The sequence below is a fragment of the Saprolegnia diclina genome, assembly GCF_000281045.1.
Source record: "Saprolegnia diclina VS20 unplaced genomic scaffold supercont1.17, whole genome shotgun sequence".
NCBI classification, from domain to species: domain Eukaryota; phylum Oomycota; class Saprolegniomycetes; order Saprolegniales; family Saprolegniaceae; genus Saprolegnia; species Saprolegnia diclina.
In genome coordinates, this window is record NW_008246084.1 from 124,175 (window position 1) to 146,755 (window position 22,581).

General features: G+C 59.8%; 10 protein-coding genes across 11 annotated transcripts; 5 read left to right on the forward strand and 5 right to left on the reverse strand.

Moving 5' to 3' along the window:
• Nucleotides 1-1,166: 1,166 nt before the first annotated feature.
• On the reverse strand, nt 1,167-2,076 carry SDRG_06228 (hypothetical protein). The gene has a single exon (XM_008611995.1). The coding sequence runs from the start codon at nt 1,836-1,838 to the stop codon at nt 1,257-1,259; it is 582 nt and encodes a 193-aa protein (XP_008610217.1). The 5' UTR covers nt 1,839-2,076; the 3' UTR covers nt 1,167-1,256.
• A 458-nt stretch (nt 2,077-2,534) lies between these two features.
• Nucleotides 2,535-5,155, forward strand: SDRG_06229 (hypothetical protein). The gene is made up of 4 exons (XM_008611996.1): nt 2,535-2,851; nt 2,907-3,449; nt 3,496-3,825; nt 3,878-5,155. Exons 1-4 carry the CDS (start codon nt 2,587-2,589, stop codon nt 5,071-5,073), a joined length of 2,334 nt encoding a protein of 777 aa, XP_008610218.1. The 5' UTR covers nt 2,535-2,586; the 3' UTR covers nt 5,074-5,155.
• A 533-nt stretch (nt 5,156-5,688) lies between these two features.
• SDRG_06230 lies at nt 5,689-7,603 on the forward strand. Of its 2 annotated transcripts, XM_008611998.1 has the most exons (9): nt 5,689-5,947; nt 5,999-6,046; nt 6,094-6,141; nt 6,189-6,297; nt 6,342-6,763; nt 6,811-6,879; nt 6,933-7,015; nt 7,058-7,271; nt 7,316-7,603. In XM_008611998.1, exons 1-9 carry the CDS (start codon nt 5,711-5,713, stop codon nt 7,505-7,507), a joined length of 1,422 nt encoding a protein of 473 aa, XP_008610220.1. In that variant the 5' UTR covers nt 5,689-5,710; the 3' UTR covers nt 7,508-7,603. The 2 variants fall into 2 exon arrangements, with proteins under 2 accessions (XP_008610220.1, XP_008610219.1); XM_008611997.1 differs by having other exon boundaries at nt 5,689-6,046.
• Nucleotides 7,597-8,133, reverse strand: SDRG_06231 (hypothetical protein; the record flags this gene model as incomplete). Its single annotated transcript, XM_008611999.1, has 1 exon — nt 7,597-8,133. One exon carries the CDS (start codon nt 8,131-8,133, stop codon nt 7,597-7,599), a length of 537 nt encoding a protein of 178 aa, XP_008610221.1.
• Nucleotides 8,134-8,602: 469 nt separating this feature from the next.
• SDRG_06232 (hypothetical protein) lies at nt 8,603-9,096 on the forward strand. Its single transcript, XM_008612000.1, has one exon. The coding sequence runs from the start codon at nt 8,644-8,646 to the stop codon at nt 8,911-8,913; it is 270 nt and encodes an 89-aa protein (XP_008610222.1). The 5' UTR covers nt 8,603-8,643; the 3' UTR covers nt 8,914-9,096.
• A 736-nt stretch (nt 9,097-9,832) lies between these two features.
• Nucleotides 9,833-12,449, forward strand: SDRG_06233 (hypothetical protein). The gene is made up of 5 exons (XM_008612001.1): nt 9,833-10,154; nt 10,211-10,933; nt 10,977-11,243; nt 11,299-11,499; nt 11,552-12,449. Exons 1-5 carry the CDS (start codon nt 9,843-9,845, stop codon nt 12,350-12,352), a joined length of 2,304 nt encoding a protein of 767 aa, XP_008610223.1. The 5' UTR covers nt 9,833-9,842; the 3' UTR covers nt 12,353-12,449.
• Nucleotides 12,388-13,783, reverse strand: SDRG_06234 (hypothetical protein). Its single transcript, XM_008612002.1, has 4 exons — nt 13,689-13,783; nt 13,368-13,642; nt 12,643-13,322; nt 12,388-12,598 (listed from the first exon to the last, which is right to left on the reverse strand). Exons 1-4 carry the CDS (start codon nt 13,752-13,754, stop codon nt 12,417-12,419), a joined length of 1,203 nt encoding a protein of 400 aa, XP_008610224.1. The 5' UTR covers nt 13,755-13,783; the 3' UTR covers nt 12,388-12,416.
• Nucleotides 13,784-14,435: 652 nt separating this feature from the next.
• SDRG_06235 (hypothetical protein) lies at nt 14,436-15,633 on the reverse strand. Its single transcript, XM_008612003.1, has one exon. The coding sequence runs from the start codon at nt 15,381-15,383 to the stop codon at nt 14,577-14,579; it is 807 nt and encodes a 268-aa protein (XP_008610225.1). The 5' UTR covers nt 15,384-15,633; the 3' UTR covers nt 14,436-14,576.
• A 200-nt stretch (nt 15,634-15,833) lies between these two features.
• Nucleotides 15,834-19,979, reverse strand: SDRG_06236 (hypothetical protein). Its single transcript, XM_008612004.1, has 6 exons — nt 19,221-19,979; nt 17,477-19,172; nt 17,400-17,429; nt 16,697-17,348; nt 16,496-16,652; nt 15,834-16,445 (listed from the first exon to the last, which is right to left on the reverse strand). Exons 1-6 carry the CDS (start codon nt 19,920-19,922, stop codon nt 16,044-16,046), a joined length of 3,639 nt encoding a protein of 1,212 aa, XP_008610226.1. The 5' UTR covers nt 19,923-19,979; the 3' UTR covers nt 15,834-16,043.
• Nucleotides 19,980-20,476: 497 nt separating this feature from the next.
• SDRG_06237 (hypothetical protein) lies at nt 20,477-22,581 on the forward strand. The gene is made up of 9 exons (XM_008612005.1): nt 20,477-21,187; nt 21,234-21,341; nt 21,384-21,456; nt 21,501-21,668; nt 21,708-21,818; nt 21,863-21,981; nt 22,030-22,065; nt 22,113-22,280; nt 22,337-22,581. Exons 1-9 carry the CDS (start codon nt 20,507-20,509, stop codon nt 22,424-22,426), a joined length of 1,554 nt encoding a protein of 517 aa, XP_008610227.1. The 5' UTR covers nt 20,477-20,506; the 3' UTR covers nt 22,427-22,581.

Below are 22,581 nucleotides of genomic sequence, written 5' to 3' on the forward strand. Positions count from 1 at the left end.
CTGCATGGCCAGTTTCACATCGTATTTTTTTAAACGCAACAAAAACCCTCCAGGATTCGAAGCCCACAACATGGCACTGGATTCCACCAATGAAACGCCGTCGTTAGGATTTCGCGGTGTGGGATTGGTCACAATCCGAAGTCACAAGAATCTTCTTCCTCGGCGAACCGGAGCGTCGTCGCCTCTCTCAGTATGCATTACCTCTCATTATCCATCTTTAGAAAATAGTATTTGCCCCCCAAATGCCTCTTTCAACCGATATACTGCGAAATTGAATATTGAAACCAGATTCGTCATCCAGGTTGCGCATGGATTATTAAGTGTGCCCGAGATGCGACACCAGACTTCAAATTAATTTCCATGGCGTCATATGGTGATACTGAAACCAAGTTTATCGACGCCGAGACGAATAAAAAACTTGAGGCGCGCATCCCGGCGAATTAAAATTGTTGACCAATACCGCGGCGCACGACCCGGGATGACGCAACACACTTTTTGTATTATTATAATATTTTTGAATTTAAATAATTTGGTTTTGAGCAGAAAAAAGCGACGCTGTCGTGCTGCCAAGTCATTTGAGCTAAAAATAGAAAGCGTCTTAGAGTTTGTATGCCGACCGGGACATGTGGGTGCCTTCAACTTGAATCTGGGATATTCAAACAGCTTGCGCCGCGGACCCACCTCTTGATATTTGTATGTGGCCCAACATTCGAACCTGAATCTTGCTTCGGAGAAAGATCGCGCATGGCCATCGACGAACTGCAATGTGAAAAGGTCGAACTGCAACGGCTTCCGACGCCCCGAGCGCCCCAAAGTGCCAACACGGCGGCTTTTGTGGCATGAAAATGTTGCTGTGGCTACTCGCTTCCATGCCAGCAGCCCCAGCGATCATCCCTTCGAACCAGGTCTTTCTTTTCTCTCGATAAGATCTTGGCGTAGTGTCTATCATTCTATGCGGATGCGTCCACGAGTCCACCGCGGACGTCCCAAGCGCGAATGCGTTTCCTTGTGACGTGCGCACAGAGGCGAGGCGTCGCGACTCGAAGGTAATGCTTTGACCGACAGCATTTTTCTGCTGCGAAGAAGTACAGTCTTTGCCGACACTCTGCAGACACGTCGATCTCGCGCGCCCAGCTTCCGCCTCTTTCCAGTGCTATCGAACGTTAGGGTTGAGGTATGCGAGCTTCTAGATTTGAGGTGAAATCGTTGGTAAATAACGCACTGTGTATTACTAAAGATATACACACGACAGTGTACTAGACGAGCAAGATCGACTGCAACAACTGCACGTCGTCGTCCGTCCACGCATCGTTGGGTGGCGTCTCGGTCGGCGCGCTGGCAAACACGTCGCGTCGAACGATGTGCGCTGGAGCCGGCAATTTACTGCTCGGTGCCACCGCGTCTGCCCACTCGAAGGACTTGGTCACAATCTTGTTGCCGCGCAAGAGCCCGGACATCTCGCTAAGCACAGGAGAGATGTTGCTATCATCGCTAGGCTTGGTGCAGAGAGGACTGCTAAAGGCGAGTGGGTACGACGGCAACACTGGCGCCGTCGAGAGAGCCATGGGCACGAGACTCAGCGGGTTGAGCACATGCAGCGTCGGGTTGAGCAACTGCTGCGCAATCGCGACCTGCTTCTTTAGCAGCGCTTTTCGCTCGGACCGCTCCTTCCGTCGAACAGCGTGCACCGACTGGTACTTGCGGTCGCTCCGGCGCTGGATCGTGTTCTGCTTGAGCCGGTGCTCTTCGCAGAGCGAGTGAACTTCGCCATTGCGCTTCCGCGTCCGCTCCTTGAAGCACTTGCCCGTCTTGTATTGACACTTGAGGTCTGCGCTCATTTCCCGCCAAATTTGTGAATAGTCGGTCGCCGAGTTGGCCGGTGCGACCCGCCATCTTGCCCTTTTGTCATCAACGGGCTATTTATAGCTCGCTCCGATCTATTTGTTGAGTTTGAGTTTGGTATTGACATAACCAGCGCGATGTAGGACGCCTTCTCGTAGCAGCGCCCCAAGCTGCAAAGCGGTCAACGCTGTGGCAAGATGGCCGCATCCGACGAGCACAAAGATATCTCGCCGACCGCATGTCCCAATGCACGCTCACTGCGTTTCGCATGCTATTACTCGCGCTGCTTGAGTTTTGAGTTTCAACTAGCCAGTCAACGCACTTGGTATTTGTATCATAAGATCTGAGCTGATAACCTGACGCACTCAACTCAACCGCCCAAGAAATCCAGCACACGACGCTCAACTCAATCCGACAATCTTATGTGCTACCGTCTACTGCGTACTGCACACAACAGCGCGTGCGAACAAACACCGAGTCCTTCGCTTGTCCAATGCATTTGCATTATAGGTTGCCGTGCATTCTCGGTACTATGTACAGCAGCGGTCGAGCCCGTGGGGCCTCTACATGCGAGGTTTTGAGTTTGAACGAAGTGGATCCACGTCAAAAGTGGGCGCAGTTGAGTTTTGTGCGAATCTCGCGCTCTCATTGGTCCAGGTGTCGTTGTTGGATCTCAACTGTCCGGATAGTGTATCCGGGTACGGAAGGCAGCTTTTTGCCCCATATTTCGAAGACGACGAGAGGATGGACAAGAACGTGCTCGCCCGCGCGACGGAGGACGCGGACGCGCCGACGCCGGGGTACCTCTACGGGGAGATCGCGCGCATGACGAACCACTCGTATGAGACCTGCATGAAGGTGCAGGAGTACCTCATCGGCCGCCTCAAGAAGAAGCAGCCCAACATCAAGTACAAAGCGCTCCAGGTCATCAAGCAAGTGTGTCGAGAAGGCCGCGGCGAGTTCCGCCGGGACATGCAGAAGCACGTGCCCCTCGTCAAAGAGGCCCTGCGTACGCTCGCGCACGCTACATTGCAGCGGCTAACCTAACGTCATGGATGATGTAGAGTTTCGCGGGCCGCCGGATCCGTTGAAGGGCGACGAGTACTACCGCCGTGTGCGCGAGGCCGCGAAAGAGTGCCTCGAAGCCATCTTTGACACGAACACGGCGCCGATGGCGGCGGCGGGCATCCAAGGTCGCATCAAGGGCGTCGGCAACCCGGACGCAATGCAGCCGCAGCCCTCAGGCGGCTGGTCCAACAAGCTCTCGTGGGGCAGCAAGGAGCAGGCGCCGACGCAAAACTTTAGCAACGGCAACTTCAACAATGGTCCGGGTCAATACGGCGGCCAAGGCGGCTACGGTGGTCCCGGCGGGTATGGTGGCCCGAATGGCTACAACGGGCCGACGCCGCCTGGCCAGGGCGGCTACGAAGGACCGGCGTACCCTGGTGGCGGCTCCAGCGGCTACAACGGCCCGCCGTACCCGGGCGCGGAGGCGCCGCAGCAAGGCTACGGTGGTCCCGCTTACCCTCCGAACGGTGCACCCCCGGCGCCATTTGGTGGCCCGCAGCTCACGGGCATGGGCAACCCGCTCTTTGAGGACAAGAAAGGTATGTACAACCTTATTGCAGTCTTATTTGACTCATACTACCTTAGCAGACAAGGGTTTCCTCGAAAACTTGAAGGACAAGGCGTCCAAGTTCCGCACGAACGAGCCCCAGGTCACGTTTGCGGGCGGCCCGCCGGGCTCGCAGAATCCGCCCGACGGCTGGAGCTTTGCCACGAACCGCGGCCCGACGAGCGGCGCGTACAACCCCAACGCCAACTCGACGTACAACCCGTCCGAGCCGTACCGACCCACCACGTACGGCGGTCCCACGGGCTACAACGCGCCCGGTGGCTCTGGCTACGGCGGCAGCAGCGGCTACGGAGGCCCGCATGACGATCGGTCGTCGGCCGCCAAGGACCTCAAGCAGCGTGCCTACGGTATTCGATCCCGACGGCTCTACAACCTATATATCATATCCGATGCTACTAGATGGCGACCGCAAGAAGGGCCGTGTCGGCGGTGTGTGGGATGCGGTGCCGGCGGCCGCCCCTGCGCCCGTGCCCGTGCGCCAGCCGTCGCAGTCGCCCGGCGACAAGTACCGCAACGAAGGTCGGTACTCGACGCCCGACTGGAACAACACGGGCGCGACGCAGCCGCCCAACTCGTACGGCTACCGCCGCCCGTCGGACCCGCAGCCGGTCGTGGGCCAGACGTCCGGCGCGGCCTCGGACGGCTCGTACGAGCGCAATGTGATCCAAGCGCTCTGCCCACCGGGCGGGATGCGCGCCGTGCCGCCCAAAGACAAGCTCGACGCGTTTCTCAAGAGCGCATTGACGCTGGACGCGGAGGTTGTCGGCCCGATCCTCGACGAGTGCCTCGAGAACGACGCGTGGCAGGTGGTGTCCAAAGCCCTCACGGTCATTGACGGCCTCCTCAACACGAGCGGCTGCGAAACCTTCCACGAGTACTTTGCCGACAACTATGACGCGCTCCAGCAAGCGACCAACTCGGAGAAGGCGGCTGTCCGCGACCGTGCGGTCAAGATTCTCCACACGCTCGGCCACGCGACGTCGGCGGCGCCATCCGAGCCCAAGCAGCGATCGGCGTCCCGCGCGCACCGGGGCTCGACGGCCGCGAGCACCGATCTTCTCGGCGGGTTTGAAGACGCGGCCCCTACGACGCCGGCGCCGGCCGTGTCGCTCTTTGAAGGTCTTCAGCCCGCGACGGCAGCGGCGCCGACGCCGGTGCAGGCGACGACCGACATGTTTGGTGGGCTGACCCTCGGCGGCGGCGAGGCCAAGCCGACGTCCTCGAACCCCGTCGCATCCTTTGACCCACTGCTTCAAATGCCACCGCAACAGCAAATGCCGCCGCAGCAGCAAATGCCGCCGCAGCAGCAGATGCACCCTCAGATGCTCCTCCAGCAGCAGCAGCAAATGCAATACATGCAGCAAATGCAGCAGATGCAGCAAATGCAGCAAATGCAGTACATGCAGTCGCAAGCGCCCATGATGCCCCGGGGCGCGATGCAGCAAGGCCCGGTCATGGGCGCGGCGATGATCCCGACCAACTACATTGCCAAGACGATCCAGGACCCGAACGAAGACGCGTCCAAGGCGTCGTCCGGCTTCAACTTTATGTCGAAGGACTCGTTCAGTTTTGTGCAAGATCACATGAAGGGCTAAGACATAGGACTAGAGTGCACTAGGACGTAGACGGTTTTGAGCAGCTAGCCACAATATACACACACATCATGCTTCCTCCTCGTCTTCTTCGTCATGTCACTCTCATGACCGTCTTCAACGATGTCGATGGGCGAGTTGACTGCTGGTACGAAGGGCTGGCATCCTTGCAGATGAGCAACGTGCGACCATACGACACGCACGACCGCAGACAGGCCACGCCATGCCTTGGTACTTCTGTCGCGCGTGGCCGCTTCGGGTCGGCGACCTCGCTCGCCTCTTGGCGCGTTGAGATAGTATGAAGCCAGCAAAGCTTCTCCGACACAGTTCTCGCCGGCGGTAGCTTGTTGATTGGCGGTGCATTTGGCACCACAAGAAGGTGCGAGTTCTCCGTTGCCGTCGGCGTATCCTTGCCCTTCGTCACTGGCCGTGCGCCTGGCGACCGACCTGGCGTCAGCTCTGGAGCTCGCGATGCCAGCGACACGCCACGTACTTGTTGCAGCCATGATCGGGTTGCAGTTGAAGTGTCAAGCACATGCCATTGGTGCAAAAGATCTCGATTTCATCCAATGAAATGCTGGGTGGACCAATCCGCAACGGATTGCGTCACAACCCAATTTTTGACGCCAGCCAGAGACTAATGGCCGGCGACTCGACGTACGTGGGCACGTACTCGCCCGTGACGGGCTTCATCTTCCTCTTCAACCTCATCGTCGGCGCCGGCGCCTTGACCATCCCGCACGCCTTCGCGCAGGTCGGCCTCTTCTACGGCCTCGGCGCGCTCTGCCTCCTCGGGCTCGTGAGCTACGTCTCGGCCACGTTTGTGATCGAGGCCATCGCCGGTGTCAACGCGCTGCGCCGCCTTAGCAACCCGCCGGTATTGACCAAGCAGGGCTCACTGACCATGATATTGAGTGGCGCGTCGCAGGCGGTCGATGAAGCCTCCGAGGCCGTCCCGTTCCTGACACACATCGAGGTAAGCACCGAGCGATTCTCGCCAGCTTCATGGACACACTATCCTAGGAAGAAGAAGGCTACGTCGCGGGCTTGCGCTTTGACATTTCGGAAAAGGTACCATCGCCGTGCTTGCGTAGCGTAAGGCGTCATGCGCCGAGTAGATCGAGATCGCCGCCATAGCCCAAGAGCTCTTCTCGCGCAAGGGTCTCGCCGCGTTCTACGCGTGCGTCGCGGCCTACCTGTACGGCGACTTGGCCATCTACGCCGTCGGTACGCCCTTCGTCCATGTCATCCCTCTCTCACATGATATGTAGCGATCCCAAAGAGCTTGCGCGAGATCATTTGCCCGCGCCCGTCCGCCAACGCCGCCGTGTGGGAGTGCCCGAACGTCGCAATGAACAGCGCGCAGCTCTACCGCATCCTCGTGGTTGTCTTTGGGCTCGCGCTCGGCTCATTTGCCTTTGGCCACATGCAGAAGACGCAGTGCATCCAGCTCATCACAACCATCATGCGCCACGCGTCGTTCGCGCTCATGATCATCCTCGCGTTCGTGGGCATTGGCCGCGGCGAAGGCCGGCCGGTCGCCGACGTCGTCGCGCACGAAGACATCACGTCGCTGCCCAATTTCTTTGGCGTGTGCATCTACTCGTTCATGTGCCACCACAGCATCCCGGGCATCATCGCGCCCATCAGCAAGAAGCGGTCAGTCGGCCTCGTGCTCTTGTACGCCTTCATCGTACGCCTCTCCTTCCCATCACCAAGCAGAACCGCATGCGGATATAGGCGGTGATGGTCGTCTACGTCGTCCTCTCGATCTCGGCCACGTTTCGCTTTCAACCTTCCGACATCCAGGTTCCTCTGCGTACTGCACATGCTGTGAGGCTCATCGTGGCAAAATGGGCTAGGACGTGTACACGCTCAACTTCAACGACTACCCCGTCCGCTTCATTGCGTACTTTCTGAGCTTGTTCCCAGTCTTTACTCTCAGGTACGACACAATGTCGACGTCGGGATGCCAATATGTCGGTAGCACGTCGTTCCCGATCATTTGCATCACGCTGCGGGAGAACCTCCACACGCTCTTCAAGGGCGCGCCCAACTCGCCGGCCAGCAACCGCCACTGCAGCCCGACCACCATCTTTGCGATCGCGGCTGTCGTGCCGCCGCTGCTCGTGGCGCTGTGCACCGAAGACGTGGGCATGCTGGTGGGCATCACTGGCGCGTACGCGGGTCTTGGCATCCAGGTACGCGTGCGTCGAGGGAGCTTTCCGGGTTGATGGACACGTAGTGGGTGATCCCGGCAGCGTTTGTCTACTGCTTGCGCCAGCGCCTTGTCGTGCTCCAGACGCAGCTCAAGCTCTCGAGCCTCCCAAAGAACCCGTACGCGAGTCCGTTTGGGAAGATGATTTGGCTCTATTTAACGTTTGCGCTCTCGGCGGCGTCGCTCGTCGTCATCACGTACACGCGCCTCTTCAAGTAATGCCACACTGCACCGATCGAATACTGCATCACTTGATATGTTGATACTTTCAGAAAATACGACGATTCGTGTAGTAATGACATGAGAGCTCAGTACGCTTTGGCAGGAGCCTTAGGTGGTGCTCTTGTCGGAGGCAGCGTCATCAGACACGGCCAAAGAAGGTGCAGCATGCTGCTACCGACAAGGAAGAGACCAAAGAGCCCGACCCAAAACGCCGCATCGCCATGGAGCCACATGCCGCCCAAGAGAATGGCGATCGCCCAGTAGGCAAGGCTTCGATCTTCGTCATGCGCCGACTCGCAGCCCGCGTACACGCGGTGTCGGGTGGTGGGCAGTGTCAAGGGCAGAGCGCGCGCCGGCTCGGCGAAGACGAGACGGCTCTGCACCTCACAGTCGACGCACGCGCGCACGCGGTGGGTGTCGTGAAAGCGTACGAAGCGACAGCAATGCATGCAAATGACTTCGCCGCAGAGGCGGCAGTGGTGCTTGCGCGTAAAGAAAGAGAACGACTGGCGGCACACGGCGCAGTGCGTCCGGTGCTCGTCCGGCACCCACTCATCGAGGTGGCAGAGGTACGCGACGCCGACGCGGCCGGAATGGTGCAGCTGGAAGCTTAGCACGGGCATGACCGATGTGATTGTGCTTGCATCACCGCACGACTGCCGTTGCATCTACTGGACGGCCAAGCCGTTGCCGTTGGCCGGTGGCGAGACCGCAGGGCTAGGGTTATCCGGCGAGGACTGGGGCTTGCCGTGCAGATCGATCCTCCCTGTGCAGCGCAAGACGCTCCGTCGACCCAAAGACTTCTTGTTGAATGAGGTAAGCTTACACCGGCAGTGTGGATACCAAACTTTGTGGTGGTCGCCACCAGATTGTCGCCGCTGGCAGGAGACGCATGGCGTGGCTTGCCGCTTGCGAAGCTGTCGTTGAGATGACACTTGGCCCCTCGGACGCGTCAAGTAGAGTGTCGACTGTCATGTGTCAACATAGCACAAGGTCGACACGGTCTGGTCGACGCTACGCACTATTCGCATCAGCTCGCCAACACAATCTCGATACGCCATCTGGAGTAGACCAACTAGTAGCCCACTGATTGGTTGACAGGACATTAGCATTCCGGACAGCAGCAGTGCGTTATGCGTCCGATCATGCGCGCGCTCTACGTCAAGCACAACAAGGCGGCCCAGGAGGCGCGGCATCGCGAGGAGGCGCGCCGTCGTGCCGTCAACAGCATTCGTCTCAAGCGCCTTCTCCGGCGCTTGGTGCGCGACCACCACGTTGCCCGCGCCAACGCGTTGCCGCTCTTTGATGACGGCGACGCGTGGTATGACTTTTCGCCGCTCGTTTGTCTCTCTCGCCGCGTGCCGGACGCTCTGAGTGACGCGTTGCAATCGATGCCTCGCTAAAGCCGGCTCCTGAGTCATCGCCACCGCGCTCTGTGCAGCCAGTGACGCCCTTTTGACGCCTGTCCGTCGACGATCAAAATGTTGCTGCCTTTTCCAGCGCCGCCATTGAAACCTTGATATTAACATACGATCCCATTTGCACGCGTATATATAAAGCTGCTTGGTCATAGAACTCGCCTGGAGGCTCTTATACCATTGATCGTCGCATTGAAGGACGCTACAGGGCTGACAATGCAGCGCCACTTGGCCGCATCGCTTTCAGGACATCGTGTGATTGGTTGTTTTTGCTTCTATTTTGGACCAATCCGACGCGATATTGCCGTGGTCACCGCCACTTCGGACAACGCGAGCGGCCCAATCGAGTCGGAAAACAAAATCGCTCAAACGCTGTCCAGTGATAGATAACACTTGGGAGAGTCTAAAATGCTACGTTGCGTTGACGTGCGAGCTCTACAACGAGAGATATGCGGCCTGTCGTTTTCATTTGTGGCATATGCCAGAATAAGCCACATTTACCATTTTTAACATCCTCCGCGATCCCTCCGCGGGATGGAGCCAGGATGGAGCTGCGTTTCGAGAAGCTGTCCTCTGTCGTTCACCCTTCTCACGCACTCGCGTGCTTTTGCGGCCCCTCTTTGGCCCAAGCGACCATGCACAAGCCAAGTCGACATCCAATGGTCGACAACGCGCTGAAGAATCATGAAAAATCTTGTCAAATCGTCAGCCTTCCGCCCAACGGGTGCGATACTAGGTAGCGCACGACTGCCTTGAATATATTGTACATCATAAAGCGTCTTCGTACGAGTGAGTAGTCTTAGCTCGTCAAGCCAACGGCGGGTGGACGCCTTTCTACCGTAAAGTTGCGTGCGTCTATCCGATCCGCTCACCCACATCAGCGCATCTGATCCCCACTTTGCCGATTGACGATTATGAACGCAACGGCAGCTGCGACGACCGGGACGTCGGCGGCGATCATCTCGAACGGCCTCCTCATCTATGGCCCGATGCTCCTCCTCGGCTTTGCGCTCTTTGAGTGTGTGCGCTGCCGGTCGCTGTACGAGGTAGCGCCCAAGTCGCCACTGCCGTCCGGCCTCTTTCGCTGGATCCCGTTCGTGCTGCGACTGACGGACGACGAGCTCATGGACAAGTGCGGCCTCGAGACGCTCATGTTCCTGCGCTTCGTCCGCGTCGGGAAGAAGCTCGCGCTCATGGGCGTCTTTCTCTCCATCGCGCTCTTCCCGGTACTAGTAGTCGCCGTGCATGTACCTTGGACATGTCATCGAATGGCGTATGGTAGGCGTACTACAGCGAGCCGCAGCCGCATGCGCACTGGATCGACCGGCTCACGATCGGCGGCCTCACGGACGGCGACAAGCGGTTGTGGGCGACCGTGCTCGCAGCCTTTGGCATCACGCTCACGACCATGTACCTCATCTACGAAGAGAGCGTCGCGTACAAGGAGCGTCGGCACGAGTTCCTCTCCAAGCTCGACACGCAGCAGTACAGCGTGCTCATCGACGACCTTCCGCTGCACTTGCGGTCGCATGCGGCGCTGACAAAGTACCTCGACACGATCTTCCCGCACCAAGTCGCAGCTGTCTACATTGCGGTCGAGTCCGGTGAGCTCGAGGCGCACGTCGCCGAGCGCATTGAGGTGCGCGCGAGCCTCGAGCACGCGCTCGTCCAAGAGTCGCAGAGCGGTCGTCGCCCGACGCACTACCAGTACGACCCGCACTCGATGTGGTACCATACGCAAGTCGACTCGATTGCGTGGTATAACGAGCGGCTCCACGAGCTCAATGACGACATTCGCATCACGATTGCAGCCATTGAGGCGCAGCAAAAGAACGGCAGCGTCCAGTTCAACGCCAAGCAAGCGCAGCTCCTCGCGACAAGAGCGCATTTCGAAGCACAGCCACTCGAGTCGACGCCGCTTTTACCCAAGCAAGCCGTCCAGCAGCAGCGCCAGCAAGTCGCGTTCGACCTCCACGTCGCCGTCGACGAGGCAGCCCACTTTGAGGTAGACAAGAACCCTATCCCTCGAGATAGTGAGCCTTGTGTAGCATGCGTCGAATGCCCTTCGGTCCGCCGCGTTTGTGGCGTTCTCATCGCTGCAAGCGACCAACACGATCCAACAGATCGTGCAGACCGCGCGACCGTCCGAGATGAAGGTGCAGGAAGCGCCGCCCGCCGAGGACATTGTGTGGGAGAACGTCGGTCGGCTCAACTACGTCGAGCGCAAGACGGCGTTGCTGCTTAGCATTGGCATCACGGGTCTTGCCATTCTGTTTTGGACCGTCCCGACCACGTTTGTCGTCGCGCTGGCGTCGGTACGGACGACACAGTGTCCGTGTTCGAGTCTCTAACGCTGTGTCATTGGAGTAGCTGCAGTCGCTGCGGCAAGTGATCCCGAACCTCGACTCGGCGCTGGTTCAATTCCCGTTTCTGCAGCCCCTGTTGCAACAGCTCTCGCCGCTCTTGCTTGTCGTGATGAACAGCTTGGCGCCGATGCTGTTCCGCGTCCTCTCGGTCGGCGAAGGCCATGCGTCTCAGAACGCTATCGAAGCGTCGCTCTTTACGAAATACGTAATTTGTCCTTTGGCGGACTCGACGCGGCGCCGACTAAGGGTACATGTAGGTCGCGTACCAGCTTGTCCAAGTGTTCTTTGTCTCGGCGATCGCCGGTTCGATTTCCGCCATTTCCGACCAGCTCGCACGTATCGCCAAGGAGCCGTTGGAGCTCGTGACGCTCCTCGGGTCGAGTCTGCCCGGGCAGTCGACGTTCTTTTTTAGCTTTATCCTCGTGCAAACGGGCTTGACGCTGCACGTGCACCTCTTCCGCCTCGTGGCCATCATCATGGGCTGCGTCTACCGCCTCTTGGCGCCGCAGCTCACGCCCCGCGAGACGAATGCGCCGTGGTACGGGCTCTCGCCCATGACGCTCTCGAGCAAGTTTGACATTACGATCCCGCTGGCGCAGCACTTTCTCATTTTCCTCATCGTCTTGACCTTTGCGCCGCTCGCGCCGCTGCTGGCGTACATGGGCGGTGTCTTCTTTCTCGTCTCGGACATTGTGTTTCGCCGGCTCGCGTGGTGCGTCTTCCAGCCGAGCACGCGCTCGACCGGCGTCTACTGGCCGCAGCTCTACTTGTACCTGATCACAGCGCTCGGGATCGCGCAAATTACGCTCCTCGGCCTGCTCACGTTGAAAGAGGCGCCAAGCCAAGTGCTCGCGGCGCTGCTGCTGCCGGCGATGACGGCGCTGTTCCATGGCTACATGCTCACGCTCTTCCCGCCCGTCTCGGCGTACCTCCCGATCGAGATGTGCGTCGCCCTCGACGACCACCGGGCGCGCCTCGGCCACCGCCCGCCGATCGACGCCGACTTGTACAAGCAGCCTGCGATGCTGGCGGCCACACCGCTCGCGCCCGAGGTCTAGTCACTCGCCATGCGAATCGAGCTGCCACGTACAGGCGGTAGGGCAAACTCGAGCAAATGCAACCTCACGTGTTATTGCTGGTCCACGGTCGTATCAGCGCATCGTCGTAGCGGTGAAGTCGCAGCGTGAGCGGACGTGACGCCTTGAGTAGAGCGCGCAAGAGGTCGGACGCTATCGCGAAAGCCTCGCCGTTGACTTGATAGACACGGGACCCGATGAGAACGCCGGCAGCAGCGCCATGACCATCTAGTCAACAGGAAGAGAGGCGTGTCATGTGGGTCGATGCGTACCAGGCTCCACAGAGGTCACGAGGACGTGTTTGTACAGGGAAGTCTGGAAGGTGCAGCCGACTTCGTTCGCCTCGAGGATCACGTCGTATGCGACAAACGGTCGGTCGATCGCAAAGCGGACGCCAATGGGTCGGGGCACGTCGAGGCTCTGCATGATCGTGTCAAACTTGGTCATCGGTGATCCGTTGAGAGCGAGGACGCGGGCGCCAATGACGACACCAGAGACGTCGGCGTCGCCACCTGGTGTCACCTTGGAGACGACCGTGTCGCCGCGCTCGTCCTTGGTCAGGCTGAGGCCGAGCGGCGACGTCGTAGACCCGAGACGCGCTTCAAACTCGATGGTTTCGACGGACGCCGACGCAGCACACGACTGCGAGTGGACGTTGAGGTGCGAGAGATGAACGAGGTCCTCGCAGAGCGTGCACTTGACTTGCAGCGATGCCTCGAGGGCCGACAGCGATCCGCGGCGGATGGCCGACTCGGACGATGCCCGCACTACAGGCGCGCTCGCTGCTACGGACGTGGCGTCGAGCGATGCGAGAGACGAGCGTCGGACGGGGCTGCTGCGGCCGGACGTCGGCAGTGTTGAACAGAGCGCGTCCAACGAGGCGGGCGGATCAATCCCGAGGTCGGCGAGCACATCTAGCGCTGAGAAAGGACACTCAGCCGCGTCCGACATCCTACGTAAGCCATGAGCGACGACAAGAGAGCGCTGCGATGCATACCGTTTGCGGTAGGCCTCGGCGACCGACGATGTGTACTTGTCGGCGATGGGGCGTTCAAAGATACCGGCGGCAAGGCACACGGTGGTCCACTTGCCGTTGCCGCCAGCTTCGAGGAGCGCGATGTCCCGCGCCGTCCACGTGTCCATGGAAAGCGACTTGACAAAGCTCGTCTGGACCCCCAGCGACCGGTGGACGCCGGCGCAGCCGAGGCAGAGTAAAACGCCGAACGTCACGGACGACCATTGCGGAAACACCTTGTTGCAGTCGGCGCAGCGCTACATGTAGCACATGAGCCATTTGTCGCCGTGAGCACGGTCGTACGTCGTTGCCTGCCACACGGCGCATGCTGCTCTCCTTGGACGGCGAGATCGGCGCGCCCGCCGCCATCGTGCCCCACAAGTTACGGATAACGAGCGGTTCGGCGCATTTTGCATACTCTATTCACACGCAACTTTCGAGCCGCACCACGTGGCTCGCCGTCGGCGTCGACAGCCTTGCGCCATTGAGCCCCCTACACGGAATCCATGTATGCTACGGCTTTGGAGAATCGTGTACGTAGAGGTCTACATGCAGTATTGTCAATACTCAAATCGCGTGATGCGAAAAAGGTTGGGTGCTGTAATCCATCCATCTCTGCGGCTGAGCTGCCATCGCCAGTTGCCACTTCTTCCGGTGGCATGCGACGGACAAGCGGCTGCAGGAACACGCGCGCTTGATGGGTCGATCGTCGTCCAGGTAATACGGTACGAGTAGATGGTGTCGATATGTATATGAATGGTCATGGCGTGATGATGATGGTATCGGCGGTGCCACTCGGCGATGGCGTCGGCGCGCAGGCGTGGGCGACGGACGTGGTGCACGCGGCAGACCGGGGCCTTGATGAGGTCCCGACTACCCTCCCACCCTCTTCCACTGCGGTCGCGTCATGCGACTGCCCTAACGTGTTTTTTCACGTGCTTTCTCACGTGACTCAAAAGAAAGTACGGGTCCGCGTGTCGCCACCAACGTCGCTGTCTGTGCGCTTGCGTCGTCCACTTCGAGACTTGGCCGCCGCGTCGAATGCGCATGGGAATCTTTGCCGAGCCCGAGTTGCTCCCGCCTAGATGAAAGGTCCGCCTTGCCCCATGCGTCATCGACCGATCTGAGCGTCGTCGGAGCCCTTCTTAGAGTCGTAAGGTGCAACGAATAAATTAGCTTGTCATGTCGAATCTAGCCCAATATCCGATCGACTTGCTTGGTGCTGGATGCATACTCGATACGAGCCATGCAGCCGAACGCAAGCGCCAGCATCGCAAAGAGAAGGAGCGTCACATCGAGCGGCGCCTCAAAGACGATGACGCCGCAGAGCACGAGGCCGTACAAGAAGAGCACCTTGGACTGCCACGACAAGCCCGAGGCCTCGGACGATGGGCGCGTCGGTAGCGCGCGGCTGGACGCCGCCCGCGGCATCGAGCGCATGGACGCGAGCCGGGGCATTGTTGGCGCCTCCGCCGCGTGCACCGAGAGGGTCCGCGCCGAGGCCGTCGCGTGGCGGAGTGTCGACTCGGACGAGGCGCGTGTGACTTCGTGCGTCGTCATGGCGCGCGGCCGCGGCGCGACGATTGGGCGGCTCACAACTGGCGCGGCCTCGGCCTCGGTCACCGCTTGTTGGTGCTGGCGGCGGCGGTTGAATTGCATCAGGTTGTGCTGGACGCACTTGTCGCACGTGCGGATCGACTTGAGCGACGACGTCTTGATGCGCTTGACCGAGCACCGGCCGCACACGAGGTCGCCACAGACCCGGCAGTTGTGCTTCCCAAAGAGCATGAGCTTCTTGTCGCAGCATGCGCAGCGCACGTCCTTCCCCTTGGGTGCCCACTCGCTTTTCGCGCAGAGGCGCACCGAGTCCATGCCGAGGGCCTGCGGCGAGACGCGCGAGAAGGGCAGCTGCCACGTCGCCGGCGCGACCGGGCCCGGGTCGCTGCCCCGACGATCGTGTCGGGCCTTGTACGACTCGAACTGGAGTGGTGGGATCATCGCAAGTTGCAAAATGCCATCGAAAGTCACTTGGTGTTTGTATGGACATGGGATTCTTGAAGCCGTTTCCAGCGTCAACAACCGGCGCCGGCGAAAAAACAAGCACGCGACACGTACAAGGGGTGCTGCGAGCACCCCTTTTTCGGAAAGGCCACTTGGCCCGAACGTCCAGACGCACAAGAGGCAGCGCCGACGACGCTGCTAATGGCACCACGGCACGCTCGCGCCTCGTCCATACATAATGGACTCTCTACTTGACCAAGCCGTCGCCCAAGGACATGAACATGGGGACTACAACCCGACCAACGGTGACGTCGTCGCCAGTAGACTGAAAAAGGCTTCCCCGCGCGTTCTCAGCTGCCCACCCGTTCCTTATTTGACGTTGCTGCCTTCGTCGCCCACAACCCCCGTGGGACGCTTCGCCTTTGGGGTTCTGAGCAACCACTACTCTTAGGAGATGTAGAAAGGGATGATGATTTTGCGAAGATCGACGCGCGCCATTCCCATCGAACGTCGACCACCCGACGCAGAGCGGACAAGGTGCGTCGCATGGACGCCAAGGTGATAAAGATACGAAGAGGTAAATGCGTGGCGCCACTCGTTCGGCCATGCGCCATAGATCAGCGCTGTCGCGATGCAACGACACGACGTTGATGACCATTACACGGCGCAGGTGGCGGTGATGTTGGCGACATGTGGCACCGAGGTGCGCTGAAGGTCGGCGACAAAGGCTCGTACGGTCTCGAAGAGCGCCTTCATCTCGGGCGAGTGGAGGCGCCGGCTCGAGATCCAGACGACGCTGCTGTCGGTCACGCGCACAAAGCACGAGAGCTCTCGGTGAATGTACTGGCGGTAACTCCGATCGCCCGCCGGCTTGGTGACGTTGTACTGCGCCTGGAGTAGCTCCTTGGAGGCCGTGTACGTACCGTCGACGCAAAAGCCGAGGGTCGCGACGAGCTCCTTCTCGAGCAGCGGTAGTACGCTGGGCATTCGAATGGGAAAGTGCACAGGGCAGATGAGCGGGTGGATATCGAGCGTACTCGCGCCGTAGTTCTCGGGCACCTGTACAAGAGCGTCATGAGCTCCCAAATACAAGCGTGGTTGCATCGTACGGGGATGATGTCGAGGCTAAACTGCTTGGCACGGCGCGTGAGGCCCGTGATAAAGTCGTCAACGAGCGAGCTCCGACACACGAGCCATTGGACTTCCATGTGAAAGCACTGCGTCGAGAGCAGCTCCATGTCGTAGCGAATGTTGACCCACTGCTGGCTACGTAGTACGTGGTGAGATAGATGCGGACTCGGAGAGTCTACCTCTGGGGCGCGTCTGGGGCGACGAGAGCGATCTTGGCCACGTTCTGCATGACCTTGCGGATCCCACCCGGGCTCTTGGCCTCGTTGACTTTGCACTTGTCGTTGACTTTGCACTTGTCATCGTCGTTGCTGCCCTTGACGTCCTTGCTCTTGTCGTCACCGCCAACGGCATCACCGCTTGCGTTCTTGGCGTCCGGGCTTCTGCCACTCGCAGCGTTGGTTGTGTTGCCATCGCTGGTCGCCGTTGCCGCCAGCAGCGGAGCCTGCGCCTCTCCCTCCTCCGCTGCTAGCTGCGCCTTGGTCAGTAGGTGCGTCACATCGAGGAGCGCCGCGTCGTTCTCGCCCTTGTCGTCCTTCCCGCGCGCCTTGAGCCGAATGTAGTCGAGGAACCGATTAAACTTGTCGCTGTAGTCGTGCAAGAACGCTTCTTGGTCGTCTTCCGTTAGATGCGCGAGGAGAGGGGGTAGCACGCAGTAGTGGCCGCGTTTGTACTTGACCTGCTCCGACATGTTGTCGTAATAGCCGCAAATGAGATGGTCAAGGTAGTTCCAGCTGTACTCTTGGGCCGGGTACTTGCGAAACTCTTGCTTGGACGGCAGGAACGTCTGCGTGAGCGGCGACCACATGGCGTAGAGGTAGTCCATCTTGCTGCCTACAGGATCACACTCAGCATCCTTGTCCATCAATAAGTTCTAGGGTGCACCTCGCCGCGTGCCATCGTCGTTGCTGGGTTCTATATTTTAAAAATAGAATTTCGAAGCCAGAGACAAGCCATTTTACCTCGTGCACGCAGCTGGTAGCGCTTGACGTCGATCTGCTGGCTCTCGCCGTTGTACGTGATCTCATGGATGCGGTGGCCCATGCTGAGCTTGTACACGGTCGTGTTGTCGTGCGTGAGCTTCTCTTCGACGAGCTGGAAGTCTTGCGAGAAGCGCTGGGCGACCATCTCCCACACGACCTCCTTGTACCGATTGGCCATGGCGCCTTCGCTACCGCCGACCGGGCTCGGCGTCACGGCGTACGGCACCTGCGAGTAGTGGTCGCCGAGCTCTTTTGGCTTGGGCATGAAGTCGCTCGTCAACGGCAGCAATGCCGGCACGCAGAGACTCTTCCAGTCCAACGTGAAGCTCTGCTGCTGCACGTCGTAGCGGTACACTTGGCTCCACCGCCGGCGGTTGCTGTTGAGCGACAAGGTCGACACCTGCGGCTTGTCCTTGGACGTCGCCGACGACGACGACATGGTCGACGTCATGAACTGCGGGCTCGTCAACTTGCGGGCCACGAGGCCACGGGGCGGTGACTGCGGACTTCCGCCCGGCTGCGGGCTTGCGTATCTCGCCGGCAGCTGAAAGTGCATGGGCGACCGCAGCGCCGGCACCATCGTCGCCTTGAGCTCGGGCGAGAGACCGTAGTTGCTCGGTAGCGATCCCACGAGCGTCGGTCTCGACCGAGGCAGGCGCTTTGGGTTGGCCAAGAAGATGCCACCGTGCAGCGGCGGTGTCGCGCACAGCAGCACGGGGGACTTGTCGACGCTCGAGACGGACGACGTCGGGTGCAGAGCAAAGACGTCGTCGTCGTAGTCGTCGAGGGCTACCATTGCATGCGGCCGCGTCTTGACGAGTGCATTGGAGCCCGTCGTCGGGACGGGCGATGGCGGCACGTGGGCGTCGGGCACGGGCGTGAGCTCATCCGCGACCGCGTCGTAGCTAAAGTGTCGAAGTAGAAACGCGAGAGGCTTTGGGCAGCCCGTCGACGGCAGCGCAAAGAGGCGGCAGTGCGGCAGAGGCTCAAACCCTGATGCGAGCTGCTCTTCGTAGCGGCTAAAGCAGATGCTGATCCACGCGGGCACAACCCCGGGAAAGACGGGCTTGGGCATCGAGGAGGACGGGTGCTTGAAGAGGAAGCGGGGCACGGGCTCCATGGGCGGCGTCGACAGCGAGATGACGTCAAAGCCAATGCCGTTGTCCATCATGCGCTGCTCCGTCATCTCAGCGAGGTCTTGGTTGACGCGGAAGATGCCGTTGCCGGCCGTGAAGAGCGCAATGTTCTGGCCGCTGCGGTTGAGGTCCCGGTCCATGTAGTGCTTTTCATAAATATTGAGAATCAAATTGAGCGCTTCGAGGACGTTGCCGTCTCGGGCACTCGCGGGGCGACCGGTGCCCGCGCGGAGCGTGTCGCCATCGAGCCGCCATTGGCAAATGTGCGGAAGGACGTTGAGCTCGCGCTTCATGTCGGTGAGCAGCACGGACGCATCGGTCGCACCGTTCTTGCCGTACGAAATGACCTTGTACGAGTCGTGGAACCACACGCCGTCGTCCTCGACGGCAGGAACATGGGGCGGCGGCGGCGCGTCATAGAACGTCCGCGCAAAGAAGATGATGGTGAGGCTATGCGACACGTGCATCGACTGCCACTTTGTAAAGAGCACGCTCGCGATGCGCAAAAGCTCTTCGGCGTACAAGTCGCCGTCGTTGGCCTACGCACAATATATGCATGAAAATGGAGGCGGCCGGAAGGATCGAACCATGTCCCACATTTCCGGGCTCACTTGGACAAGCCAAAAGACCCGCGACGACTTGGACCGGTACACAAAGCACGTTTTCGCGGTGAGGACGCCGCTGGTGACATTCTCATTCTCAAAGACCATCTCGGTGATCTGGAGTCGCGCGCCATGCATGCGCACCATCTTGCCGACGTACACGGCCTTGCCGACCATCGCTTGCTTGAGGTACCAGAGGTCGCGCCGCGAGAGGAACTGGTCCTTCATCGAGACCTCGACAAAGTCGACTTCGACGCGCGTCTTTTCGATGAAGCGCACGACCACATCTTGGAGCGCAGGCAGGCTGAAGAGGCTTGCCGTGTCCTTGAGGACGCTCAGGGACATTTTGCCCTTGACTGGCTTCCTCGCCTTGAGCTCGTCCGCCGACGGTACGTCCATGAGCAAGTGGCGGCGCGGTTCGTCGTGGTTGTTGAGCGGGTAGATCTCCATGACGTAGTTGTCGTCGTCCGGAAACGTGAGCTCGGCCTTGAGCGCATCGAGGTTCAAGACGAGCTCCTCGCCGCCGTGGAACTCGAGGCCGTGCACGTGCAGCTTGAACGTCGCTTGGTCCTTGATGACCTTCTTGGCGGCCTTGGCCTCGGTCAGCGGCGGCGTCGCCACCGTCGGCGTCGCCACCTTTGTGCTCCGGCGTCGGCGCATGGTTTGGGCAATTGGCAGTCTCAGCATAACTCTGCTGCGCGTTGATACTCGTCAGCGATTGGCAGAAAAGGTTGCAATTTTTTCATTGGTCCTTGGGCGCGTGTCGCAGGAGCTTGGCACAGCCAGCTCGAGCCTCGACCGCCTGGCGCACGCTGACGCAGCTGCTGCTGCTTCGATACTAGCGCCGATGTCGCTGACGCCTTCTCTCGGGTGCGACGAGGAGCTACCTCGCTGGGCTACAGTTGCGCTATGGACTACCAGCAGCAACGACGACAGCAGGCGCCGTTGATACACGTAGCCAGCCAGTTCTGCTGCTTCGTATTTCTAGCACGGTCGAGACCCGTCACATGCGTCCCAGTTGCTGCAGCTGTTGCTGCTCACAAGTGCCAAGTGCTGCTGCTGCCAATGTGCTGTGCCGCTGATGAGCGCTGCAAGCCATCTTGCGCTACTGCTGCTTGATGGGCTACCAACGACGTCGATGATACTTTAAACAGTGTTTGGCCACGCGAGTACGTAGCCGCGAGAACACTGGATGCAACAGCACGTCGAAGCGCCTCGTGGCTTGGGCAACTTGATACGGGGCAGCGAGGTGGCGCGGGATTGTCCGGATAATGTCCATCCGGAAACGGCAGCCAATGGCATCGCCGCATGGCACAGCGGCCAGAACCGAGCGAAAGATCAGCGCGATGGACAAGTTCATTACGCGGTCGCCCAAGGCCTTCTTCGCCAAGAAGACGGTAGCGCTCGACCCAAAGGCGCTCTCGAAGAAGCAGCTCGGGATCTTTGCCGCCAAGATCGCCGAGGCGGGCGGCGTGGTCGTGGAGATGGCACAGGCGGCGTCAGCCGACCTTGTCGTCGGTGCCGAGGGCCATCCTGCGTCCGTCACATGGCTCCAAGACTGCCTGGCGCAAAAGAAACTGCTTTCGCTCCCTCGCAAGCGGCCATCTGACGATGTAGCCGACGTCGAGCCCATGGCCAAGAAGGCCAAAGCAGCAACGACCACGGCGTGCACGTGGGCCAAGGCCGGATCGATTCTCTGGTGCGCCAACGTAGCCACGCCATCAACGACGACAAAGCGCCGCGTCAAGATTGCAGCCTTTGATATGGACAGCACGCTTATTACGACCAAGAGCGGCAAGACGTTTGCCGTCAACGACGACGACTGGAAGGTCTGGCACGAGTCGGTGCCCACGAAGCTCAAGTCGCTCGTCGAAGACGACGGGTTCCAGCTCGTCGTCTTCTCCAACCAAAGCGGCCTCTCCAAGGGCAAGGTTACTGAGAAAGGGCTCAAGGTCCGTGTACCGATCACATCTCGACCTCTCATTCGTGCGTGGCTAGGGCAAGATCGAAGCGATTGCAGATATGCTGGCGCTACCGCTGTGGTTCTTCCTCCTGCCCGAGAATGACATTAACCGCAAGCCGCGCACGGGGGCGTGGGACGTTATGGTACGACCACATGGTGAATTCGCGCACGTTCACGTCGTTTAGGTGTCAGAATTCAACCTCGACGTCGACATGACCAACAGTTTCTACTGTGGCGACGCTGCCGGGCGGCCCAAAGGTACAATCCTAACGTTTATTCCTTTCCCAATTATCAGTTCTTAGCGACGGGCAAAGCAAAAAAGGACTTTTCGGCCGGCGATTACAAATTTGCCCTCAACCTTGGCGTGCCCTTTTGGACACCCGAGCAGCTGTTCCTCAACTCCAAGCTGAGCCTCCACTGCGACCCGAAGCTTCGCGACCTCGGGTTCGATCCCCGCTCGCTCTTCCAAGGTAGAGACGTATCGCGGTACATTTCTGATACATTTGTAGACGTCCAAGCCGTCGATGCGACGTGCCGGCCCTCAGACGCGACCGAAATGATCGTGCTTGTCGGTAGCCCGGCCGCGGGCAAGAGCACGTTCTGCCGCACCTACTTTGGCGGTGCACCTCGCTCCGAGTTGCTCGGCTTCTCATCGAAACGTTAGAGTACATGCGCATCAACCAAGACACGCTCAAGACGCCCGCCAAGTGCAAGCAGGCCGCGCTCGAGAGCCTTCGTGACGGCAAGAGCGTCGTGATCGACAACACCAACCGCGACGTCAAGGTAGTCGGCGTTCCTTTTTGGCTACCTCCCATCGTACTACTACGGTAGAGTCGAAAGAGCTGGATCGAGATGGCCACGGCGGAGGTACCAGGCGGACAGTTGCATACGCTGTGTGCGATGGAGGAGACTAGGGGGTCTCGGTGCGCTGTTTTTACCTCGACCTACCCAAGCCGCTCGTCTTCCACCTCAACGCCTTTCGGGCGCTCATGAAGCAGCTGCACCCAGACGCGGCCGAGCACAAGTCGGACGTGCCCGATATGGTGATTCACGGCTTCTTCAAGAACCTTGTCCCGCCCTCGGTACGTGGCAACTATCAAGGTTTCAAGATTGCAAGGTGTCCATTCATGTCGGTTAGGTCGACGAAGGCTTTGCGTCCGTCGTGCACGTGCCGTTTTGCGCCGTGCCGTCGCCCGAGGACAAGCTATTGACGTCGTTCCTACTCTAGTGCGACGGACGACACACCTCTCGCAAGAGAGCGGCTTCGGCGGCCATGGTATCGAGCGTACGGGGCACGCGGTCTTCGTCAAGGTCCATGGTGCGCCGCTGGTCGTTCTTCTCGAGCTACACGAGCCATTTATGAATCAAGGACTGCGATGCGTC